General features: G+C 40.4%; 1 protein-coding gene and 1 pseudogene across 1 annotated transcript; both read left to right on the top strand.

Annotated features, from left to right (window-relative positions):
• The first annotated feature begins 1,504 nt into the window (after window positions 1-1,504).
• On the top strand, window positions 1,505-20,738 carry LOC112080655 (protein mono-ADP-ribosyltransferase PARP14-like; annotated as a pseudogene).
• Window positions 20,739-22,987: 2,249 nt separating this feature from the next.
• snrpa1 (small nuclear ribonucleoprotein polypeptide A') lies at window positions 22,988-26,380 on the top strand. The gene is given in 10 exon segments (XM_024146502.2): window positions 22,988-23,315; window positions 23,476-23,623; window positions 23,726-23,804; window positions 24,040-24,086; window positions 24,262-24,289; window positions 24,291-24,365; window positions 24,727-24,806; window positions 25,163-25,241; window positions 25,629-25,722; window positions 25,911-26,380. Coding segments are annotated over 10 exon segments (1,041 nt in total). The 5' UTR covers window positions 22,988-23,233; the 3' UTR covers window positions 26,240-26,380.
• Window positions 26,381-27,081: the final 701 nt, after the last annotated feature.

The following is a 27,081-nucleotide window of genomic DNA, read 5'->3' on the forward strand; positions in this document are numbered from 1 at the left end:
TACCGTCATACCTAAAGACACTCAGAGGCTGAAATAGCTGCCCAAAGGTCTGAATACTTATGTACATTTGATATTTCAGTTATTTTTAAAAAAATCTAAAAACCTGTTCTTGTTTTGTCTTATGGGTTTAAATTGGGTAGATTGATGAGGGGAAAAAAAGCTATATAATCAATTTTAGAATAAGCTGTAACGTAACAAAATGTGGAAAGAGTGAAGGTGTCTGAATACTTTCTGAATGCACTGTAAGGCCTCATGAGCTTAGTAAAACTTTCAAATCCTATCAGAACTCCAAATGTTGTTTTATTCTTTGTTTGTGTTTTTACAGTATTTCACCTGTATGATCAACAGTAAATTACTGTAAAACGCACCATACTCCAGCTTACTGTAAATTATGGTGCACTGTGGAAGATGTTGTGGGTGCGAAAAAATTTCTGTATTTCAAATTACGAATCCATATTTTTGGAGCGCAAAAACCTTTTGACCAACAAGTGATTGCATGGTATTGTTGTTTCCGTCTCATTATTTTGAGAAGTGCCTTATAAGAGGTTATATTTGTTACACCCGTTAGTGAGAGTGTTGTTCCAATTTAACTCATATGTGCTTTAATGGTTGAGCATTTTGCCATGTCCTTTTGGTCTGTTTTCCTGTAGTCGCGCTGCCAGTTTGGAAGCCTTTGTTAAGGCCTCTAGAAGTGCAAGTGATATAAAAACACATATTCATTGACATGCTGTAACGTGTAAAAAACTTACCTAACATCAACCTACGTGAATTACAAACCCTTCTCCCCTCCATGAATTGCATTCATGAATTCTGAATTTAATAATTCATACAATTACAGTAGCATAACTTTTACAGTATAATACAGTCAATTTTACGGTATTGTACTGTGGTCATTACACAGTATTGCTTTGATACTGTATTTAGATTACCACGAGCTGCCTTTAAATAACTGTCAAATTCACAGCAACCCGTTTAAACAGTATACATATTTGGAAAGTTATGTTTACTGTTATCTAACATGAAATGTTCCAGTTTTTAATTGAGTTTCAGTAATGTTTCATTTACAGTAATGTCAAACTTTAAAGAGAAAATCTCCAGAACATAATTAACATGAATTTGAGTACTTGATTGAAATGAAGAAAAGATCTCAACTAGTATACTTTTTTTTTCAGCGACTGAGCACTTCATGTCAAGCTGCCCCGGGAACAGAAAGTTCATGCAGAAACAATACGAGTCAAACCCCTGGAGGTTACAGCAAAAGTGAAAGTTGAAAACATACCGCCGAAGTTTAGTTCAGAACACCTCAGCTTACACTTTGACAAATATGAGGTTGTGGAAACGTTGTAATGACTGAAGAGGATCAATCTGCAATCATCACCTTTCAAGACCGAAAGGTAAATTATTGGTAATACAGTATGCCTTGGAAAATGCATATTTGAAAATGATGTATTAACAAATATTATTGTCTTTTAGCTGTTGACAGAATCCTAAAACAGCAACATAAAGAGATGAAAGTTTTCCCATTTATGAATCTCTGGGAATGGCCCTGTATGGCAAAGATAGACCCACATTGAAATCCCTGCTGCCTCACTGAGAACATTGACCAGGCCATTTGGAGATAACCTTCTGACAAGCAAGGAGTTGCAGAGACCATCCACAAGAATATGGCTGATCACTTCTGCAAAGTAGACTTTCAACAACCTACCGTCCAGTTAAGCCCTCTGCCTTCTCTACTCCAGCAGAAGGATGTCGAAGCCAAGCACATCACAAGTGGAAAGCCACTGCCAAGGCTGTCTTCATTCAAGCCTTGTCTAAATTCAAGTCCTTGGAGCTCCAGATCCAGGCCAACGCATGGGAAGCACATGAAGGTGCAATACACAAGGAGATGTCAGGGAAGCAGTGGTTGTAGTTCCTGATAAGCCTAGAGGTATTGTGAAAGTGGTGGGATTGGAAGAAGATGTGATAGGCTCAAACAAACATTAAATGGATCATGGACAGGATTGCCAACAGCATTGAGAGGGAGAAGACGGGCATAACAGAGGAGTTCCCACTGCCGCCTCTACCTACCATATACTTTGCAAAGACGGCCTACAGGACAAAATTGCAGGTGAATTTCCAGAGCTGAAAATGACGTACAATCATCAGAATCAGAGTGTAATCTTATTTGGCTTGACACAAGAGGTTTTGGGTGCTAACAGGAAGTTTATGGAAGAGGAATGGCAGTGAAACGGAGGATGGTGCAATTAGACAACTATGTCTTTGAGTTTCTGCAGAAGAACAATGAGGGAGACGAGAACAGTTCACCAGTTCCCTTTTCACCTCACAAGGGATTAATGCAGGACTAGAACTAGAAAGAAAGGGAGTACAGCTCCTGGCTGTCTCAGAGGAGGTTCTGAGTGAAGCAGAAAACCAACTAGATACCCTTTTGATTTCACAATACATCGATGTTGAAGACTCTAATGTCCTGAAGATGCAGAGTGGCAAGACCTTGTCACTGATTTGAGAAAGCTTTCAACACTCCATCAAAGAAATGCATCATCAGGACACCTGGTGTATATCCAAGTCTACAAGTGGAATATCTGGCTATAAGCAAACTGTTGATTCAGTCCGGAAAAAAGTTGATGACTACTTATGTCAGAATACTCCAGTTGATGAAACTCTTGAGGTCAAGTCTAAGGCCATTGTCAAATTCATCGAGGAACACAACAAAAATGCTTGGTCCGATAAGGTAAAGACACAGTAAAAGTGTCTTTCAAAGATAAGGCCATTTGCCTTAGGGCATCAGGGTTTATGTCAAGGACTGCATGGACTTTTTCAAAACTTAATATCCTCAACATCCTTTGATATCTTGAGAGTCTCCAAGCCTGGCGGAAAGAAGTTCTTCCAGGAAAAGGAGGCCATGTGTGTTGAAGAAGTCTTGAGAAAGACAGGCTGTGTGGTCCATCTGGTTGAAAAGGATGACCAGACCGTCCAGGCTATGGAGGACACAGATCAGAAGGGGTTTGGGAGCCATGGAAAAATCCTCAGCAGCATAATCATCCAACTTTCTCGACACAGAACCAGCATAGACTGATTCAGAGCAGGGATGGTTCTGACAGAGTGCAGACCAAAGAGGGGTTGACAATCATCCTGATGAAAGGGAACATCCAGGATGCTACGGTAAACTATCACTATTGCACCCTCTTCCTGGCTTTTGTCTCAGTTGTCTTAGTTCATTCTTCATTCAATTTAGATTCAATAAAAACCGGATATACTGTATCAGAGATTACCCTTGGGCACTTAAATGACACACACTAATAATTGTCATTGAATTAAATTCACAACTCATTTAAAAACCAGCCATTAACCATGCGTGCAGCAGTGCAACTAAAAGATCTATAGAATATTTGTATTTGTCTGTTACAGACTCAGGTGGTTGTGAACACAGTGGGTCTAGACCTGCTACTTCATAGCGGAGCGGTCTCGAATGCCATCCTAAAAGCTGCCGGACCCCGACTTCAAGACCTGATAAACGAACATGGGCCCACTGGCAGTGCTGCTGAAGGAGCASTCATCATCACTGATGGCTGCAACCTTAAGAGCAAGCTGGTGTTTCACACCATTGCRCCTAAGTGGGATCAAGGGAAAGGTGCAGCACAGAAGGTAGAAAGCTGTCCACGTATCTCACTGACTTCTTAGATCAAATAAAACATACTGTCAAATGCTGCTATAACCTTTCCAWGTTAAGCGGGTCATTTTGAACAGCCTATTCTTGTCTCAATCAATTTGTATCGTACATTGTTTAATTTGTACAATTCAATATTTTTTAAAGGAACCCAGTCTGTTTCCAGCACAGTATGGTCAAACGTGGAAGTCCTAAAAGGCTTAGTGGTGGACAAAATCGTAAAAACCTACAGTGCCTGGTCCAATAATTACCAATTAGAACACATTTGCTACAATTTCTTTATAAAGGTAACATAAACCAWACATCTTGTGCCTGACATCCCACAGTTGTTGAGTGGAATTGTGGAGGAATGCCTGGGGGAGGCAGAGCAGCAGAGACTAGTCTCGATGACCTTCCCTGCCATCGGCACAGGAAACCTAGGATTCCCCAAGGATCWGGTGGCTTCACTTATGCTGGATCAAGTGCTCAAGTTCAGCAGTAAGAAGAAGCACAAACACTTGAAGGAGGTTGTGTTTATCCTCCACCCAGGTGATCCAGATACTATCCAGGTATGGAAAGCAGAAAAACATGCAATACTGTCAAAATAAGCTTTTAATGCCTTAGACTAAATATCCGCCTAGAGTCTAAGCGCCCAGAGCTGTGTTTCTAAGCTAATGTGGAATTGTTTTAAAATGGACACCGTCATACCAAGGATCATTTAGCTATTTGATTTGGAATTTTAGGACCCCTGTAGGTATAAAAAWATATAAAACAATAATTTTATGAAACATTGAATTTGGCCTTGCTGCTATTAGCCCATAGAAATAACAGATTAATAAATGGAAAAATATACTGAACGAAAATATAAACGCAACACGCAACAATTTCAACGATTTTACTGAGTTACAGTTCATATAATGAAGTCAGTCATTTTAAATAAATTCATCATGCCCTAGTCGATGGATTTGGGCTTAGGAGGGCATAGGCCCACCCACTTGGCAGCCAGGCCCATCCACTGGGGAGTCAGGCTCAGCCAATCAGAATGAGTTTTTCCCCACAWAAGGGCTTTATTACAGACAGAAACACTCCTCAACATCCCAGACCACCTTACATGTAGTGGTCCTGCCAAATTCTCTAAAACGACATTGGAGGTAGTTTGTGGTAGAGAAATTAACATTGCATTCTCTGGCAACAGCTTTGGTGGACATTACTGCAGTCAGCATGCCAATTGTACGCTCCCTCAAAATGTGAGACATGTGGCTTTGTGCTGTGTGACAAAACTGCACATTTTAAAGTGGCCTTTTATTGTCCCCAGCATAAGGTGCACCTGTGTAATGATCATGCTGTTTAATAGCTTCTTGATATGCCACACTTGCAGGGTTGGTTAGTTACTTTCTAAATGTAATCCGTTACAGTTACAAGTTACCAGTCCGAAATTGTAATCAGTAATGTAGTTTTGGATTACACAAACTCAGTAACGTATTCTGATTACATTCTGTTACTTTTAGATTACTTTCCACGTAAGAAGCATTAGAAGAAGACAAAAATCTATGTTACCAATTGAACAAACTCCATTGCAGGATAAATCAATGTTAAAGTTTACATAGCTGGCCATATATGGATGTTACATTTTACTTTATGAGTTGATATGTAGGTTTCTTTTAACCATACGTTTTACTACATATAATAATACGATTCAATTATATATTTTCATTAAAAACCAAAGTCCATCAGAATTCCAGTCATTCTAATAAATGTTATACCCTTGATCTTCAAGAATAGGACTTGGAAATATGGAGGTATAGTTTAGCCAAATTGTTTAACCTGAGCATGACCCCAAAACTAAGGACTTATTAGCCAGCTGTCCTCTGTTGATTATGATTTTGTTGTCATGGAGGACTGATTGGGCTCATTGATTCCAGTTCAAAAATAAATGCTGCACTCATGGAATGGCATGCTTTGCCAAGAGTGTGCAAAGCTTTCATCAAGGCAAAGGGTGGTTCTTTGAAGAATCTAAATCTAAAATATATTTTGATTTGTTTAAAACTTTTTTGGTTACTACATGATTCATTATGTAGTATTTCATAGTGTGATGTCTTCACTATTATTCTACAATGTAGAAATAGTAAATATAAAGAAAAACCCTTGAATGAGTAGGTGTGTCCAAACTTTTGACTGGTACTGTATATATAATTTATAAGTTAAAAAAATTGATGTAGCAACTACAGATTGACTTTTAAGTCTATCAAAAGTGTACAGGTTTGAGCATGTGTCCATTAGGCCTATGAATTAAAATGAGCAATTAAAGCCCCACTTTTATTCCATAGGCTTGGATTCGCACTACGCAGCTGTTGCAGAGCGCATTTTCACTGTCTGTCCACTGGTTTCAAAAACAATGATTGATAAGCAGCTTAAACTTCTAATTCAACCATTATTGGTTCAAATACTCATTAGATTTGTGAACAGCATTCACAACACCACATCCGTACTATCAAATAGCTAATGAGAGAGCAGCAGTGTATTCAAATAATGTGCATGTACTTGAAGTCGGAAGTTTACATACACTTAGCCAATACATTTAAACTCAGTTTTTCACAATTCCTGACATTTAATCCTAGTAAAAATTCCCTGTCTTAGGTCAGTTAGGATCACCACTTTATTTTAAGAATGTGAAATGTCAGAGTAATAGTAGAGAGAAGGATTTATTTCAGCTTTTATTTCTTTCATCACATTCCCAGTGGGTCAGAAGTTTACATACACTCAACTACTATTTGATAGCATTGCCTTTAAATTGTTTAACTTGGGTCAAATGTTTCAGGTAGCCTTCCACAAGCTTCCCACAATAATTGGGTGAATTTTGGCCCATTCCTCCTGACAGAGCTGGTGTAACTGAGTCCGGTTTGTAGGCCTCCTTGCTCGCACACGCTTTTTCAGTTCTGCCCACAAATTTTCTATAGGATTGAGGTCAGGGCTTTGTGATGGCCACTCCAATACCTTGACTTTGTTGTCCTTAAGATATTTTATCAACTTTGGAAGTATGCTTGGGGTCATTGTCCATTTGGAGACCCATTTGTGACCAAGCTTTAACTCCTGACTGATGTCTTGAGATGTTGCTTCAATATATCCACATAATTTTCCTCCCTCATGATGCCATCTATTTTGTGAAGTGCATGAGCCCCTCCTGCAAAAGCACAAGCATGATGCTGCCACCCGTGCTTCACGTTGGATGGTGTTCTTCGCTTGAAAGCCCTCTTTTTCCTCCAAACATAATGATGGTCATTATAGCCAAACTCTTCTATTTTTGTCACAAAAAATAGTACAATCTTTGTCCCCATGTGCAGTTGCAAATCGTATTCTGCTTTTTTTCTGGCGGTTTGGAGCAGTTGCTTCTTCCTTGCTAGCGGCTTTTCAGGTTATGTCGATATAGGACTCGTTTTACTGTGGATATAGATACTTCTGTACCTGTTTCCTCCAGCATCTTCACAAGGTCCTTTGCTGTTGTTCTGGGATTGATTTTCACTTTTCGCACCAAAGTACGTTCATCTCTAGGAGACAGAAGGCGTCTCGTTCCTGAGCGGTATGACGGCTGCATGGTCCCATGGTGTTTATACTTGTGTACTATTGTTCGTACAGATGAACGTGGTACCTTCAGGTGTTTGAAATTGCTCCCAAGGATGAACCAGACTTGTGGAGGCGACATTTTGTTTTCTGAGTCTTGGCTGATTTCTTTTGATTTTCATGATGTCAAGCAAAGAAGCACTGAGTTTGAAGGTAGGCCTTGAAATACAATCACAAGTACACCTCCAATTGACTCATTTTCTGGAATTTTTCCAAGCTGTTTAAAGGCACAGTCAACTTAGTGTATGTAAACTTCTGACCCACTGGAATTGTGATACAGTGAATTATAAGTGAATAATCTGTCTGTAAAATTGTTGTAAAAATTACTTGTGTCTAGCACAAAGTAGATGTCTCACACCGACTTGCCGAAACTATAGTTTGTTAACAAGAAATTGTGGGAGTGGTTGAAAAACGAGTTTTAATGACTCCAACCTAGTGTATGTAAACTTCCGACTTCAACTGTAGATATCAATAATAAGTGATATCCATATCGTAGACTACACCACTGTCATCCTGCTGTCATCCTCCAAGCGTTTATTATAGTTGGTTCATCTTTGGATGCCGACAGCAGTCACACCATTGGAAGACATAGCTTGGACTGTAGCCTACAAAAGCCTATTCCTGCTTTTTCCCAGCCATCTATTACAGTGTGTCATCATAGTGGTTCTGACTTGTGGTCAGACTCCCTCAGGTGGAACAAACTTAAACTTGCACCTTTTTTCAATGCTATTTTTTGCTGGTAACGTAATGGACTACAGTTACCTTTTTACATGTAATCCGTTACTCCCCAACCCTGCACACCTGTCAGGTAGATTGATTATATTGGCAAAGGAGAAATGCTCACTAACAGGGATGTAAACAAATTTGTGCACAACATTTGAGAGAAATAAGCTTTTTGTACGTATGGAAAATTTGGGGGATTTGAAACATGGGACCAACACTTTACATGTTGCGTTTATAGTTTTGTTCAGTGTAAATCAGAAGGAATTATGTTTTGAAGTGTCTGTCATATCTGATAGAAATAAGAAAGCTCAGGAAAATTATTATATATTTTTTTTACAGTGGAAATGCCCTATTAACTACCATTCATTTTCCGGCCCGGTACCGGGTTACCTTCAGACGGGTCCTGTGACACGTGTGGGGGTCGTACAGCAGAACTGATAACACCATCATGTTCATGAGAGTCTCATTTTTCCATAGACATGTTTTTGTTGGAAGACTCGTTTTCGGGATGTCTCCTGGTCTGACAAACACCGCTGTAGCTCTGCAACCTTCCACCTCAGATGCGGATATACATTATCTCTAGCTTTAACAGCTAGASATATTATGCTAATTCGCTTTSTYCGGGGGGTGGYCATTAATCACTGATTATAACTGATTAGGAAGTCCTAGCCAAGCATTAACACACCTGACACACAAAGAGTAATTGCATCAGGTGTGTTAGTGCTGGGTAAGAACAAACCCCTGTGGGMCCTCACTCAGGACCAGGACTGAATAACWTTGATAGCCAGGATATKCTGGTAAARGTTGTCTAGGGAGGAGAGTCGYYTTGGTTCTAGCAGATTGATTTARGATTTTCTGTTTAGTATTTTTAAAGGCTTTAGATTTTATTTWCAGGCTTTCTCTGATGAATTTAACAAGAGGTTCACAACCAAGTCTGCAACTTCAGGTGGCTCAGCAGCGGTGTCTACTCAGAAGATTAAAGGTATTGTTAACAAATGATGGTTTCCCCCAATATACTGTATGACGGTGCCATGTTGAAAGTCACTGAGCTCTTCAGTAAGGCCATTCTACTGCAATGTTTGTCTATGGAGATTGCATGGCTGTGTGCCTGATTTTATACACCTGTCAGCAACGGGTTTGGCTGAAAAAGCTGAATCCTGTAACGTAAAAAATGTGGAAAAAGTCAAGGGGTCTGATACCTTCTGAATGCATTGTAATTGAGGGATCACCACATTAAAACTAAATAGGTTCACTGTGCTATAAACCTTCAAATTTTGCATTTGTGTCACAAATCCCATTCAAGTCATTGTGCCAATATTTGCATGTCAGTGTTCGTGAGAGTCCACTTTCCATAGTAGGGTCATATTAGTTTGTAGCTCAAACCATTTGGTCTTTACGGACGTTTTCGTGAGAAGGACGGTTTTCGGGATTACTCCAGGGCTGTATCCGCAAAGCATCTCAGAAAAGGTCCAAAAATCCTATTAAAATCTGTTTAAGACAAAACAAACCTCAGAGTAGGTTTTTTGGATAATGTTAAGATACTGCTCAGACAAGTCTGTTCCAGGAGTAAAATCAACTCATAAAAGTTCTCAGCTTGTAATCACAACAATTTGAGGTGCCAGAAAGGAAAGAGAGTGATGACGCTCATCAACCAATCGCAATGAGTCATGCCAGCTTGAACTCTTTAGCACGCTTCAGACAACCACGGAATGTGACTGTCACACAATGTTGCAATTGTATAAGGAAATAAGCAAACAGGAAACCACTCACCCAGAGGCGGCGCTCCTAGTGCCGGAGACTTTAATGCAGGGAAACTTATATCAGTCTACCACACAACATGTTAAATGTGCAACAGAGGGAAAAAATTCTAGATCACCTGTACTCCACACACAGAGACGCTACAAAGCTCTCCCTCGCCCTCCATTTGGTAAATCCGACCACAACTCTATCCTCCTGATTCCTGCTTACAAGCAAAAATTAAAGCAGGAAGCACCAGTGACTCGGTCTATAAAAAAGTGGTAAGATGAAGCAGATGCTAACTACAGGACTGTTTGCTATCACAGACTGGAAACATGTTCCGGGATTCTTCCGATGGCATTGTGGAGTCACCACATCAGTCACTGGTTTTATCAAAAAGCACATTGAGGACGTCGTCCCCACAGTGACTGTACGTACATACCCCAACCAGAACAGCATGGATTACAGGCAACATCGCACTGAGCTAAAGGGTAGAGGCGTTAAGGCTACCCAAGCTCAACTTCTATCTGCGCGACCATCAAACAGGAAAAGCGTCAAACAGGGCTAAGATTGAATCATACTACACCGCTCCGATGCTCATCTTATGTGGCGGGTTTGCAAACTATTACAGACTACAAAGGGAAGCACAGCCGCGAGCTGCCCAGTGACACGAGCCTACCAGACGAGCTAAATCACTTCTATGCTCGCTCGAGACAAGCAACACTGAGGCATGCATGAGAGCATCAGCTGTTCCGACGACTGTGTGATCACGCTCTCCGTAGCCGACCTGAGTAAGACCTTTAACAGGTCACATACACAAGGCTGCGGGGCAGACGGATTACCAGGATGTGTGCTCCCGGCACTGTGCTGACCAACTGGCAGGTGTCTTCACTGACATTTTCAACATGGCCCTGATTGAGTCTGTAATACCAACATGTTTCAAGCAGACCACCATAGTCCTGTACCCAAAACACAAAGAACCTGCCTAAATGACTACAGACCCGTAGCACTCACGTCCGTAGCCATGAAGTGCTTAGAAAGGTTGGTAATGGCTCACATCAACACCATTATCCCAGAAACCTAGACCCACTCCAATTTGCATACCGCCCAAACAGATCCACAGATGATGCAATCTCTATTGCACTCCACACTGCCCCCCCACCTGGACAAAAGGAACACTATGTGAGAATGCTGTTCATTGACTACAGCTCAGCGTTCACACACCACAGTACCATCAAAGCTCATCACTAAGCTAAGGATCCTGGGACTAAACACCTCCCTCTGCAACTGGATCCTGACTTCCTGACGGGCCGCCCCCAGGTGGTGAGGGTAGGTAGCAACACATCTGCCACGCTGATCCTCAACACTGGAGCTCCCCAGGGGTGTGTGCTCAGTCCCCTCCTGTACTCCCTGTTCACCCAGACTGCATGGCAGCACGACTCCAACACCATCATTATTTGCAGACGACACAACAGTGGTAGGCCTGATCACCACAACGACGAGACAGCCTATAGGAGAGGTCAGAGACCTGGCGGTGGTGCCAGAATAACAACCTATCTCTCAACGTAACCAAGACTAAGGAGTGATTGTGACACAGGAAAAGGAGGACCGAGCCCCCTCATTCACATCGACGGGGCTGTAGTGGAGCAGGTTGAGAGCTTCAAGTTCCTTGGTGTCACATCAATAACAACTAGAATGGTTCAAACAACCAAGACAGTCGTGAAGAGGGCAGACAAAGCCTATTCCCCTCAGGAAACTAAAAGATTTGGCATGGTCCTGAGATCCTCAAAAGGTTCACAGCTGCAACATCGAGAGCGTCCTGACTGGTTGCATCACTGCCTGGTACGGAAGTGCTCGGCCTCTGACCGCAAGGCACTACAGAGGGTAGTGCGTACGGCCCAGTACATACTGGGGCTAAGCTGCCTGACATCCAGGACCTCTACACCAGGCGGTGCAGAGGAAGGCCCTAAAAATTGTCAAAGACCCCAGCCACCCCAGTCATAGACTGTTCTCTCTACTACCGCATGGCAATCGGAACCGGAGTGCCAAGTCTAGCTACAAAGGCTTCTCAACAGTTTTTACCCCAAGCCATAAACTCCTGAACAGGTAATCAAATGCTACCCGGACTTATTGTGCCCCCCAACCCCTCTTTTTACGCTGCTGTTACTCTCTGTTTATCTATATGCATAGTCACTTTAACTATACATTCATGTACATACTACCTCAATTGGGCCGACGAACCAGTGCTATCGCACATTGGCTAACGGGCTATCTGCATTTGTTCCCACCCACCACCCGCAACCGCCAACCCCTCCTTTACGCTTCTGCTCTCTCTGTTCATCATATATGCATAGTCACTTTAACCATATCTACATGTACATACTACCTCAATCAGCCTGACTAACCAGTGTCTGTATAGCCTCGCTACTGTATATAGCGCTGTCTTTTTACTGTTGTTTTATTTCTTTACCTACCTATTGTTCACCTAATACCGTTTTTGCACTATTGGTTAGAGCCTGTAAGTAAGCATCACCGTAATGTTGTTTTCGGCACACGTGACAAATAACTTTGATTTGGAATTGTAAAACGGTTATATAATTTTTTGCCTGACATATCACTTTGGCTATTCTTAATTCTTGCCTAATATGTTGGCATGCATATATATATTTTTTACCAATTCTAAAATGTTGAATAATGTGACAAGTATATTGCATTGAATCATACATTGTGATAAAAGTTAAAAGTTAATTTTTATAATATTACCTTTATATCAACACACTCGTCAATCCCGTTGAACAACTCTAAATCGCTTTGCCCAGAGGCTAAGCATCAAGTAGCTTGCTGATAATGTTGCATAAAACATTTGAAAGGTTTATCATTTTCACTGAACACAATAAATTGAACATAGGCTCTATGCTTTCAATTGCCCAACTTATAGAGACAATTTAGGCATTTAAAATAATAATAAGTGCCCTCCAGAGGGATAACTTCAAATAACATGATGTACATTAATGAAATAATTGAAATAAAATATGTGATTATATACAGTATTAGCCTAGTGGTTATAAGTATTTTGGCATATCTTGTGAATTAGGCCTCATGTGAAATCATTCTCAAAAGCGCAAGAGATACTGTTGCGTGGAGGCTAGAATTATTTATGGTTGATCATATAGAAATATAAAAATTGATTTCACACTCAAAGCAATTTTCTGAGTATGGCGAGGAGCCTCTGACTCCTTCCTTTGTCTATTATGAAGACACTTGTTGGTAACTGTCAACAGGTCAGGACAGCTCTGGAGGTCTAATTAAAGGTTTGTGTCTAAAGAGGTTTCATGCATAGCTTTCATATCTACCATAAGAGTAGGGAAAATATCTCTACTCATTTTCCACTCTGGGACACTTTACATTTAAATACAGTTTCTCTGAAAGGTAATCATTTATATATGTTCGGATTCCCGTCACCATCTTAACCAAAAATCTAAGTTAAAGAATAGGACTAAGCCAGTGGCACAGATGGAACTATCCAAGCGGTAGGTACATCTCCAAGCGGTAGGTACACAATTCATATCACTTTTGTAATACAGTAACTAGCCTATTAACTCGTTGACAGTTAACAAATTATATATGGGATTCACGTTTCCAACTCAACAAGATCTAAGTTAAAGAATAGGACTAAGCCAGATGAAACTATCCAAGAAGTAGATACATTTCCTTCAAATGTTGATATTTCTTTGTGTAACAACCTTGTGTCAGGTTTTGGCCCAAGGACCTGTTTAGGGTTTTGGTCACTAGATGTCCCCATTGCACCTTTTTTGTACCTATCTCTCTGTTTTTTTCTTGCTCTAATTTATTGTTTGCACCTTAGGTCATTCCCTTGTTAGTATGTAAACCCTGTTGTGTTCTCAGTTCCTTGCTCAGTGTTTGTAAGTTAAGCCACCCAGCCCAGCCCCAGCCCCAGCCCAAGCCTTGTTGTATATAGATATTTCGTCTAGTTCTGGATTTTCCAGAGGTTCTTCTGTTATAACAGTTCTTGTGTATTCTTTGAGTAAGTCTTTTTTGAGGTTTGTTTTTCCCTGCTGTATTTTTACCACTGTGGAGTTTCTTATTGTATGTTTGGAGGATTTCCATTTTGTCCCTCTGGACTTATTTTTGGGAACATTGTGTGATTTAGTTCTTTGCCTGAAGATTTGTTCCTTTAATTAAACACCATCTCTAGTCTGCTGTGTTTGCCTCCCTTCTGGGTTTCTGACGATTACTTAGTGACTGTTTCTCGGCACCTGGGCTCCTGACAGCCAAAGGCAATTCAATAGTGACTATTATGCATGAGTATCGACTGAATATTATCAACCTTAAAATGAGTAAAATATCCATGGCCTCATTTTGGGTTACTTTATCTTTTTATTTATATTTTTTATTTACCTCTATTTAACTAGTCAAGTTAAACAAATTCTTATTTACAATGAGGCCTACGCCCCCGGGCAAGCCCTCCCCTAACCCGGACAATGCTGAGCCAATTCTGCGTGCCCTATGGCACTCCCAATCACGGCTGGTTGTGACATAGCCTTGGAAACGAATAAGGTCTGTAGTGATGCCTCTAGCACTGCATTGCAGTGCCTTAGAGACCACTATGCCACTCGGAGGCCCTCACACATAGCTTTACAAAGTTCTTAGAGAGTGTGTATGTTCAGGACAACATGGCAAAGCTGGCAGGTCTGTGGAGATCTTCACAATTACTATAATAATCTGTGCAGAATCTTAAACAGCATTGACCATCATGTACCTCAACTGCAATTCAGTTCATTTGGCTATCAGTGATAACACATTCAGTTGTTGTATAAATAAACAAAACATCTGACATTTCTTTTCCATTTTTAACTTTTTGTGCTTGTAAATGGTTAAAGCACAGTAATAGCACATTTGGGAATCCACAAACATTAGCCGTCTTTTTAATGGGTGAATATATTTTAGGTTGTAATCTCATTTATCAACGTCTCAACCAAATATCACCCAATTGTCATATTGAAATGCATAGTGTGCCCAGTGGGTAGTTCATGGTCCAGGAGAGACATTAGCATTTTGGATTTGTTTCAATAGCCACTGCTAACATTAGCCACTGCTAACCAAAAAACAACCGTGTCCAACAAATTAATTAATTTATTTATAGTAATCTGAATTTGGTCATCAACTTTGAGCTTGCCCCTTTTTGCATAGCAGTGTTAGCCCAAGTTAGCAGTGGCTATTTAAACAAATCCGAACCGTGTATGAAGTTTCTCTGTGGATGACGGACTATCTTCAGGGTAAAATGCACACAGAGGTAAGTTTAAAAAAGTGAAGATATCCTTTAATGTTATTGTGTTTCATAGTTATGGTGACCTGAATTATAATACATTAGGGCCAGAGTGTTTCTTGACCTTGTGACCTAACCAGGAAAAATGTATCTAGTTGATAGTTATTCAGCCAACATCATTTCTTATGTTATTGCTACATACTCCGTGCTTCATGCTGTCTTTGCAACTTCCTATTACTGCCAGGTCACTCCATCATTTTGATTTCCATAGCTTGACTTTATTCTCAACTGCTAGGTTCTTCCTCAAGTTCAGCAATGTATGAGATAAAGATGTCAGGAGTGGTTGTACAGGCCGTCACAGGGACATTACCAAAGAGACTACGGATGTCATAGTCAACTCTTCCAACTCCTCCTTCAGCCTCAAGTCAGGTACTCTTACCTCTATTTAAGATCATACACTTGGAAACATAGCAAATAATAGCAAACACAAAGTAGATATGGTTTAGTTTTGGATTAAAAAATATTATTGCCATATAACTGATAGAGTATCAAACCTGACATGTCTGCACAACTGAATATGTATTAACCATTGAGCTAGCTTCAGCGGGTATTTTAAATCAAAATGAAATATCCCTTCTGTACACCACTCCAGGGGTGTCTAAAGCCATTCTGGACGCAGCTGTGTCCGACTGTGGAGACTGAATGCCAACGACTCGGTAAGAGCCTCTACCCCTGACATCATAACACAAGATATGACAATCACTTATACACTATACTTCGCTTTCATTCTGGTATTTTCCTCCTCCTGGTTTACCAGTGGTAAACAAACATGCATCAACTTAGAAAGCAGAATCACATGTCCTGGAGTGGCCTAGCTAGCTGTCTAGTGCTCCATCTTTACACAATCAGGCAATCAAACACAATGTTTACCTCTGCCCTCTCCCAGTTCAGTGATACATTTTGAGGGAATCATGGGCAGAGTGGTTTTGGTGGTGCGCGGGACTTTCTCGTTCAAACAAACGACTAGCAACAGCTACAAACCAAAACCATGGTTTGTAYTATGAAACCTTAACTATGCTACATACAGTGTCAGTGGCGTTTATCGTGAGAAGCTTGCTAACATTAACCACTAAAATGGCTAACTGGCATAAACAGCTAATCTAGCTAGATTGATAACTTGTACATTACAACCAAAGACAGTGAACATGAACAGTTCCAGGAACTGTCACTCCAATTGAAATCCCCCAATCACACTTGTAGGCGATGTTGGTGACGTAACCTAGCAAAGCTCATGCGCAGAAACATGTCATTGGGTCTAATGTTTGTCCACAAAACATATTGCATYTAACAAACAGTTACATGACCTACATCATGTGTCACGTTCTGACCTTAGTTCCTTTTTTATGTCTTTATTTTGGTTTGGTCAGGGCGTGAGTTGGGGTGGGCATTCTATGTTGTTTTTCTATGTTTGTATTTCTGTGTTTGGCCTGGTATGGTTCTCAATCAGAGGCAGCTGTCGATCGTTGTCTCTGATTGAGAATCATACTTAGGTAGCCTGTTTTCCCACTATGGGTTGTGGGTAGTTGTTTTCTGTGTCTGTCCATACAGAACGGTTTCAGTCTCAGTCATTCTCTTTTTGTTTTGTCATTCGGTGTTCAGTTGTTTTCATTAAAATGGACACTTACCACGCTGCACATTGGTCCGATCTTTCATACTCGTCATTAGATGAGGACGAGTACCTAGTTTTCTTGTCAGTCTTTCACTGTCCTATTCAACAATTATGAAATAAGCAAGAAATTATCGATTTGCTCAGTTCTTTACAATGAAATCTACAATGTATATTTTCAGGAGCCCAGCCACACGAAGGCATGATAATGACAAAGCCAGGCAACCTGCAGTGTAAGAAGATCATCCACCTGGTAATCCAGACAGACACTAAGAAGATCCAGCAGTCTGTCGAAGGTGCACTCAAAATGTGCACAAAGAATAACTTCACATCCATATCTTTACCTGCTATTGGCACGGGTAAGTTACAAAAACAGAGGAGGGAAAGAGAATGTGAGGTACTGAAAGGAGATTTTAGTCTGTATGCATTAGTTAATGATTAACTTAACAGCAGACATCAGGCTGTTAAGATGTGTTCACACTTGTTCAATCTCAAATCCATGTTTGCAATGTGTGCCAACTAAAGTGTCCTGTCATTCAAGGCCAAGGCAACATACAGCCGAGTGAAGTGGCAGACGTCATGTTGGATGCTGTTGTGGAAGTGGTGGGCAAGAAGTCCCAGAACTCCCTGAAGCTTGTCCGAATGGTCATCTTTCAGCCTACCATGCTTAATGATTTCCACACAAGTATGCTTAAAAAGGAAGGCACTGACGCTCAGGAAACGGAGGGCTTCTTCCAAAATGTTTTATGTATGACATACTTCATTTTCTAAACTTTGATCTACAGTACATAATTTATGGAAAATAAAGTCAGGTTTACCATTGTACTTAATAGTAATATTTCCTGTTATTTAAACCTGTAAGACTATTGGACTCAATAATCTGTAACTAAATTATCTTCATATTCTTACAGCATTCTTTACCAGAAGGAAAGTTGATAACGCACAACAGAATGAAGTCATTGAAATTGAGAGCCAGGACATGGATCCTGCTTGCTTCCACATCTGTGGTGTGTCGCAGGCCCACGTTGATCATGCCAAGCAAGTGATCAAGGACCTGATCGTGAAAGAGCAAGACTTCAACCTCATCAATGCAAAGCCCTCTTCAGCTATCAGAATTGGACCTGCAGAACATCTATGACATGCAGACCGCCATGGACGTGAGCATAAGTTTTCACACATCTTCCCAAGAGGAGGCTAAACTCACCATAGAGGGTCTCAGCAAAGACGTGCTCAAGGCTTCCAATGAGATCCATGAGATGCTGAAAAAGGTCCGGCCCGAAGAGACTTTTAAAGATGTCCCCAGCACTGGGATGACATGCCAGCCAACACCCCATGTCTGTCATTCCCCATTCAACCTGAAACCCAAGAGCATATTGACGTCCTAAAACAATTTGAAGATACTTGCAAGAAGAATGTTTAAAGGTCTCTCTTCTCCTATTTTCCATAGTAGTTACATGTATATTTATTATTGTACAACTATCTTGTACAAGTCTCTTGAGATAATGGCTGGATCTGGTGAATGGAATGATTTGTACATACTCAGAAATGGGTTGAAAAAGTACAATAGCCTTTTCAATTTAATTGATCTAGATAGGTGCAAACATCACAGCTTAGTAACATTATATTAGGGCTTCTGGAACCTCTTAATGGTAGTGAAAGATCTTTGTCACTGTGTAGTTAGCCAATGAATGTGTAATGCAAGGTTGTTCTTCACTCAGATTGAGAGGATCCAGAACCCAGGCCTATGGGGGGCTTTCAGATCAAGAAGAAAGACATGGAGGTCAGGAACGGTCACCAGAACAATGAGAGGAAGCTCTTCATGGAGCCTGCCACACAACCATAGATAAGATTAACGAGCTTGGCTTCAATCGGAGCTACGCTGGGAAAAATGGTAAGTAATGGCTAACACCAAAAGAGAAAAGCCAACAATTTGAGGTTTCTTTCTGTTTTAATGTTTGAATTCTCACACTTTCTTTTGTTTGAATTATTGCATTCCGATCAAAGAGATCTACTAGAGAGCTCATCTCCTATATTGGCAATGGCTTCTTCAGTGACAGTATGGGCAGCACCATTGAGGGCTAATTCCATTTTAAAGTATTGTCTGTTCATACATAAATTGAAAAAAGGTGCATAAACACACTGTGCTGGACAGTAAAGTCTTAAAAGCCAAGTTTGGTGATTCACTGTCTGGAACCTGCACTTATCAAATATTTTCTCAGGAGTGTAATTGATTGGCTACTTCTGGGTGTGACTATGCTAAAACAGGCCTTGGTTCAAGTGCACCCTCTATCCAACTTTATGATTCTGATCTAGTATATATTGGCATGATGTTTTTGCACATTTTCTATTCAAATGCAATAAGCTTTCTCCTGCATTTACTCTACAGTCTGCAATGATTTAAAAGTTTAGAGAATTTCATAACTATTCCAAAATATTTTTTGCAGCTGCATTGTATGGAGACGGCACCTACTTTGCTGTAAATGCAAATTACTCTGCAATGACACATACTCAAACCGAACCCCAAGGCCAGAAGTACATGTACCTATGTCGAGTTCTGACTGGAGATTTCACAACAGGAAAACTGGGGATGATAGTACTCCACCTAAAATCAACTCAACTATTCAGCTTTATGAAATGACAGTGTGACAGATAGTGTATCTCCACCATCCATGTTCATAATCTTCCATGACAGTCAGGCATATCCTGAGTACTTGATCACTTTCAAGTAGGTGTGGGCGATGTGGCCAATAAATTGTATCGATCTTTTACAACTTTTTGATCATACTGATACATAATAAATGACATCTCAATATGTAATTAGTTATCTGTAATTCATGAGGTTTATCTGAAGTGTAATATCCAAAACCAAAATCACACTGGGCAAAATCTGGTTGAATAAATGTTGTTTCCACGTCATTTCAACCAAAAAAATCTGTGAAGATGTCTGAACCAATGAGGAAAACTGATTGAATTTGTAAAAAGAGATCAACGTAAGGGCATTTTGCCTTTTTTTCACCCTACTTTTCACCTAAATCCAATGACATGGTGACATTTGTTGTTGATTTCAAGGTTAGTTAGCAACTCAACCAAATATAATCAAAACTAGAAGTTGAACTAACGTCTGTGCCCAGTGGGATCTGCTTTATAATTCAAATGCAATTTGTTTTTTTACTTGTGACATGCTCTATATTGGAATATTTAGTCAAGTCAAACTCAAAATCTTTAGATAGTAACAATTTCAGCCTAGAAGGTTTTGTGATTTTTACTGATTCCATGTCCACTTTGTTTGAATGTCTAAAACATCACCAGAACATCTAACTTCACMAAAATATTGAATCACATTCCCAGACAGCACAGATTAAGTAAAATCCTGGACTAAAAGTGTCACGCCCTGACCGTAGAGAGCTTTTTATGTCTCTATTTTGGTTTGGTCAGTGTGTGATTTGGGTGGGCATTCTATGTTCCTTTTTCTATGATTTGTATTTCTGTGTGTTTGGCCGGGTGTGGTTCTCAATCAGAGGCAGCTGTCTATCGTTGTCTCTGATTGAGAACCATAGTTAGGTTGCCTTTTCCCACCTGTATTTGTGGGTAGTTGTCTGTGTCGTTGCATGTCAGCACTATTTGTTTATAGCTTCACATTCGTTTTGTTATTTTGTTAGTTTGTTTAAGTGTTCTTCGTTTAATAAAGAATGTATTCCAATCATTCTGCGCCTTGGTCTCATCGTTACGACGATTGTGACAAAAAGGCTATTTAAATGGAGATTCTCCATTGAGCATGCTTTTTTAGTCCAGGACTAGGCTTAATCTCTATCCGGGAAACCAGCCCTTAGTGTTTTCACTTGAACAGTAAGTCATCAGGTTTTGTGAAAGAGAACACAATTCTTGCAAMGTGGGTCATAAACCATCGTCTTTGCCTTGTTACATGCATATATTTGGATTATAAAGCCTTTCGGTTAATGAATAGTGAATATGGCTGTTCTGCTAAATCTTGTGATAATGCTTCTTGCTATCTGTTGGTCTACAATAAATGTGAAAATAAAGTGAAAATAAATATATTGCATTAACATGCTGTTTTCCCCCCTTTTTAAATGTGTTGAGGGACCTGGAAATACAGGGATTATTTAGTGTGGACTGATGTGAACTACTGCTATTGTACAGAGATGGACTCCATTCAACTTAAAGAAATGTTTGCACCTGAAATAATTTTGGTGTGGCACAGCAATACTAATGCAATCAAGACATCTTAGATTTGGTATTATTTAAATTATTTGATTTAAGGCGAAAATGTAAACTGGGCAAGGGGAGTGAATAATTTCAACACTTGTAAAAGTTGAATATATTTGGTTCAGGAAAATTACAACCAACAATGGCGAATGTAATGCGCCTTTGAACTTAGGTGTGAATCACGTCAACATTTCAGACCCTGAGAGGAATGAGCATAGAAATAGATACTGTAGAGGAGACTGATTCTTTGTCCCTCCAGTCTGGTTGAAAAGCTTCATAGTGTCTGTATCCACTGCAGTTATTTTAATGAGGATGTCTCACACAGTCATGCCGTCATTACTGTTGTTGGGTGGGGAGTAAAGGTCTTTCCTCTAAATCACGCGTCAAACTCATTCCACAGAGGGCAGAGTGTCTGTGGGTTTTCATTTTTCCTTTGTACTTGATTGATGAATTAAAGTAACTGATTATTAAGAATTCACCTGGTTGTCTAAGTCTTAATTGAAAGGAAAAACCAGCAGACACTAGGCCCTCTATGGAATGAGTTTGACACCCCTGTTTTAGATGGTTGTCTTCAGCCCAGGTCGAGTGAGTTCATACCTGAGGGACAGAGAGAGAGAGATCCCAGAGAGAATAAAGGCAGGTAGTTTAGTAAAACTAATACAGTTTAGTATGTTCATTATCTTTGTAAAAGATTACATCCATTCGCACAATTACCTCTGCACATTTATTGCCGGCATTTCGGTCAGTAACCAGCAAGACAAGACAGACAGAAATGTTGACAACAATCATCAGCAATGATTTCACGGTAAGTCTATTGCACCTGTTGTATTCGGCACATGTGACAAATACAATTTCATTTTATTTGAATGTACATATACTGTAGATCCTGTGTGCATGAGTAATCTTTTAGGATGAACTGAACTGTTATGGGGCTGTTATTCCCAGCATCACAAAAAGAGAGACAGACTATGGCAATGTGCATGTTAATGTTCATCTTTAATGACTGTTTCGCATCACAACATATTACACTATCAGTGTCCCACACACTTAATTAATTCACTCCACACAGTTTTTTAAAAAGTATCAAAATCCCTTAAATGTGGGTCCCACCCTTCAAGATTAAATTATTTATTTCACTTTGATGCTGACCTAGCAGGTCGCTGGATTTCCCCTCAGAACCCATGTTATATTATTTAACTACTCCTTTAAAAGACAATAAGCACACAATTGCAGAGCTAAGGCACCAGTCCGTTTATAACATAAAAGGATGAGCACACCATCAGAGGATTAGAGAAGGAAGGAATGGAGACGCGTCACAATTATAGCAAGATGAGGATGAGTTGCCCTGCTTCCGTCCTTTGAAGTTTTGGGCGAGGTGAAGCTGAGAAAGATCTATTAGTAACCTACCTGTGGGTAAATAACACGCTAAATGGATTATCATTATACATGAACAAGGATATCTAATTGTAATTCAGAAACATGTTTATGCCTAGGTGACTTTCAGAAGTTGCCTTAACTGAGAAACAAAAAGATCACTGCACTCACTTATTGATATTTTGTGTGGCTCAGTTGGTAGAGCATGGCACTTGCAACACCTGGGTTGTGGGTTTGATTCCCATGGGGGGCCAGTGGGAAGCAATATGAAAATGTAGTTACTCATTACTGTAAGTTGCTCTGGATAAGAGCATCTGCTAAATTACTAAAATTCAACAAATGAAGAGATGTAGTTTGACCGTGCAATCTCAATTATCGCCTCTTCCTCTCTGATAATACCAATTGGATAATACCTAAACTGACCTGTGGGTGGCAGCAATAAGCCGGAAAGCATCTAGTCCGCCAGAAAGTTACAAGAAGAAGGGTCCGGGATCCTTGGGACATCCCTACCCATTAATGATGACATTTTACATGTTTGAGTAGGGGTTAAGGTTAAGGTTAGGGTTTAGGATAGGGACGTTCCAAGGATTCCAGATCTCACTGACTGAAGAAGAAGGGGCAAGTGTGCAGATATCTCGGTCTGGTGAAACCCTTATCAAGTGAATACGGTTCTGGGCAGCTTCTAGACAAATACATAGTCACCCCCGTGAGTTCCTGACAGTTATCTTTGAATGATAATCAAKTCATCATCAGAYGCACTTATTGAACCTATTAAGATCTCAGCGCTAGAGCGCGCTCGATGRAATTTGACCAGTTATTATTTTACACCGAGTTGCATTGTGGGAGTGGTCTTACTTCCGGGCGGCAGCGTGTTGAAAAAGCATTGTAAGGACTGGATTTTTTTTAAATCAAGAAACCCGCTTATAAACATTTGTTATTTATTTCACAGTTAGCCGTCGATATGGTCAAATTATCGGCAGAGCTAATTGAGCAGGCTGCTCAGTACACAAACCCCGTGCGCGACAGGGAGCTGGATCTGCGAGGTAAATAAACCTGCGCRTTTCATGCTAGCTAGCTTGAGAAGCTAATTCTGGTTGGCTAGGCCTTCGCACTGTAATAACTGATGGATAGTGATTGCTAACTGCTAGCTACATCACAAACTATCCGGCTAACCTWATGCTGGTATGCTCTGCTCTCATTTAGGTTACAAAATTCCTGTACTTGAAAACCTTGGGGCTACACTTGACCAGTTTGATACCATCGATTTCTCTGACAATGAAATCAGAAAACTGGACGGCTTCCCTTTGCTCAAGAGGCTCAAAACGTTGCTCATGAACAACAACAGAATATGGTAACTTTCGCAGCAATTGTTTTGTCTAGGATTGCTAGAATTCGTTTTAAGRTTATCTTCCTAGCTAGCTAGCTATCACTGTGTTTTGTGTGCTCCCCACAGTCGTGTTGGTGAAAACCTTGAACAGGCATTGCCGAGTATGAGGGAGCTGATCCTCACAAGCAACAACATCCAGGARTTGGTGAGTTATCACACATCCCATCAGTGAATGGGTCAAGGCCTTATCAGATCTTTTTAAATAATTACTGATTGGGAGCATTTTACTTATGCATGTTGTTGATTTGAAAAATATTGAACCTGTGCTGTATTTAACAATATTTGTGACATGAGTGTGCTCCTGTGTTCAGTCACAGCGGTTGAACCATCGATTTGTTTTTAATGTGTTGGCATGTTTTTAAATGTGCTTTTACCTCCAGGGTGATTTGGATCCGCTAGCCTCAGTGAAGACATTGACCCTTCTCAGGTATCTCTTGATCAATACTTGCATCTACTACAACACCTAGTAAAGTCAGATTCATGCATTAGTGTGCTATCAATTTCACTGTAAATTGCAGGACAAGATGAGTTGCTATATTTGTGCAACTAAATCCTGTGTTTTGTGAGTCAATATCGTAATCTCTGATTTTGTGACATCTCAGTCTCCTAAGGAATCCAGTGACCAACAAGAAAGCACTACAGGCTCTATGTCATCAACAAAATTCCCCAGATTCACGTGCTTGACTTCCAGAAGGTCAAGTTAAAGGTAAGTGCATGCCATCGTTCAGAACTAAGAGTTGTAGCTTTATAGAAAAGCGTTGTCATTACCAGGTCCAACGGGTGGTCGTCTATAACACAGGTCAGGTTGTATGAAACAACGTTGTAATGATGTAGGCCTTTAGTCAGGGCAAACAATCACATACCGTTGGACTTGGCCTACGAAGGCCCTAGTTTTTAATCTTGCAGTGCTTGCAGAATAGAAGGAAATGTTAGGAGAGCTCTCTTCCTAGGCATGCTAAGAGAGTGCTGTATTTGTATGTTTCTCCCAAACGGCTGTCCGTCCTTCTCGTGAAGGTGTCGTTGTCTGATTGAAAAAGCTCTCACTTAACTGTGATGTATTACCATAGGAGCGTCAGGAGGCGGAGAAAATGTTCAAGGGCAAACGAGGTGCTCAGCTTGCAAAGGATATTGCCAAGCGGACCAAAACGTAAGATGAAAGTCCCCGTCGGGCGGCAGCTCCTTAGAATCACTGGACACTGGCTGTGGGGGTGTCGGACAATCACCGGAACACTCTAGAATTGGACATTCTGCACACCGATCACTCTTGTAGATGGGGTGTTGCGTAGCAACTGGAGTATCTAAATATGTGTTGACACAACTACTGAAACACCCCCATGCAACAGTGTTTCTTAGGAGCACCGTCTCAATGGCATTTCCTGTCGTATCAGTTTATTTGACTCAATAAGAAAAGATACTACACCTGAGATACTACACTGGTTGAGAGGCTAGAGAAGCACCCATCCCCTCCATGTTCTCTCTAACTCTGCTGGTGTGTGTTCTCAGGTTCACCCCCGGAGCTGCTGTGCAGCAGCCTGAGAAGAAGAAGATGGGACCATCTCCCGCTGACGTGGAAGCGATCAAGGCACTTCATAATTTATTTATACATTTTATTTAGCGCCAGAAAATGTACACTCGCTGTGTAGTTTGTTCCTTTTGGCTAGCTGTCATTCCACAGATTGTGTGTTCAAACTCATTGCAACACATGGATTAGACCTACGTCATTGTTTTCAGACAGTGACACACTATGGCGTGGACAGCTCAGTTTCTATACCACTATTCCACTGACCTAATGTAATTTTCACAATTTTAATGGTCAATTTATGGTCTGCTAAACAAATGAATGTAACGGGACTGGCAATCTACTCTAATGGTCCTTTCAAAAAGAGTCTCTTCATCAAAACCCAAATGCCTATCTAATGTAATGGTTCTGTATGTATGAACTAATACATTTGTTCTGTGCCCTACCCAGAATGCAATAGCTAACGCCTCGTCTTTGGCCGAGGTGGAGAGGTTGAAGGGGATGCTGCAGGCTGGTCAGATCCCCGGACGGGAGGTCAGACAAGGTGTGTACAGGCGAATACATCTTCTCATACGACATGTCCAAGGCATGTACTGTGTGTCTGTCATGTCCTGCGTTGTCTGAGTATTTAAATGAGCGTCATCGATGGACAAAGTAAACAGCATTATGGGGCAGAGGGGTTTGCATATATGGTTCTTTGACTGTTTCCGGTCTTTATTTCTCTTGTTGCAGTCCCCCCGGAAATGGTGGAGGTGGAAGAGGAAGAGGAGGAGAACGGGGTTGTGCATATGCAACGAGAGATACAGACAGAGGAAGGAAATGGAGTGGAGGAGATGGAAGAGGATGTAGTGGAGGTACAGGGAAAGGTGGAGGAGGCACAGGGAAAGGTGGAGGCGGTACAGGGAAAGGTGGAGGAGGTAGCTGTCAAGGAGGTGGAGGAGGTAGAAAAGGAAGAAGTGGAGGAGGAAGAAGAGAGGGAGGAGGGTAAAGAACAAGAGTCTGAGGAAGATGAGTCTGAGGATGATGATATGGATGAAGACTCACCGGTTAACGGATCATGACTCACCGGTTAACGGATCATTTTATGCGGATCTCATGTCTCAAGTCTTGCTTGATTTGTAAGTTTATATTTGTTGAACATGCATGTAATGCCATTTTTGTTATTTTGAGAAATGAAAATACAATAAACATTTTTTTACAAACAGATGCAACGCATTGATTATGATCCCAGAATAACTGATGTCTATCCAGTCTTTTATGCCAATACAGGTATACTATAGATTACTGATCCAGAATATAACTGATGTCTATGCTCTATTAGCTGTCTTAGTCAACTCATACAGTCCATAAGTAATGATTACTGATCCAGAATAACTGATGTCTATACAGTCTTATCTCAATACAGTCATACAATTTGTTAATACATTTCCAGATTTTTATTTCACTTTAAAAGGGTGTGATGGATTTTTTAAAATATCAGACTTATTATTGCACACAGAAGTAAGTCATATGTGACTTGTTAAGCACATTTTTACTCCTGAACTTATTTAGGCTTGCAATAACACAAAGTATTGAATACTTGACTCAAGACATTTCAGCTTTAAATGTTAAATTAATTTGTAAAAACATAATTCCACTTCGACATCAACAGTAAGATGGCGCGACAGAGATGGTCGCCTCGCTTCAGGTCCTTAGGAAACTGCGTCATTTTTGTTGTATTAATTTTCTTACATTGTTAGCCCAGAAATCGCCATCACTGACAGAGTGGCTGCTGCCAACATACAAGACACATCTCCTGACACTTTAATACATTTAATAATGGTTTTAATAAAGGTATCACTAGTCACTTTAAAAATGTCGACATATCATACTTACTCATCTCATATGTATATATTGTATTCTA

The sequence above is a fragment of the Salvelinus sp. IW2-2015 genome, unplaced genomic scaffold (assembly GCF_002910315.2).
Source record: "Salvelinus sp. IW2-2015 unplaced genomic scaffold, ASM291031v2 Un_scaffold16414, whole genome shotgun sequence".
In the NCBI taxonomy this organism is placed as follows: Eukaryota; Metazoa; Chordata; class Actinopteri; order Salmoniformes; family Salmonidae; genus Salvelinus; species Salvelinus sp. IW2-2015.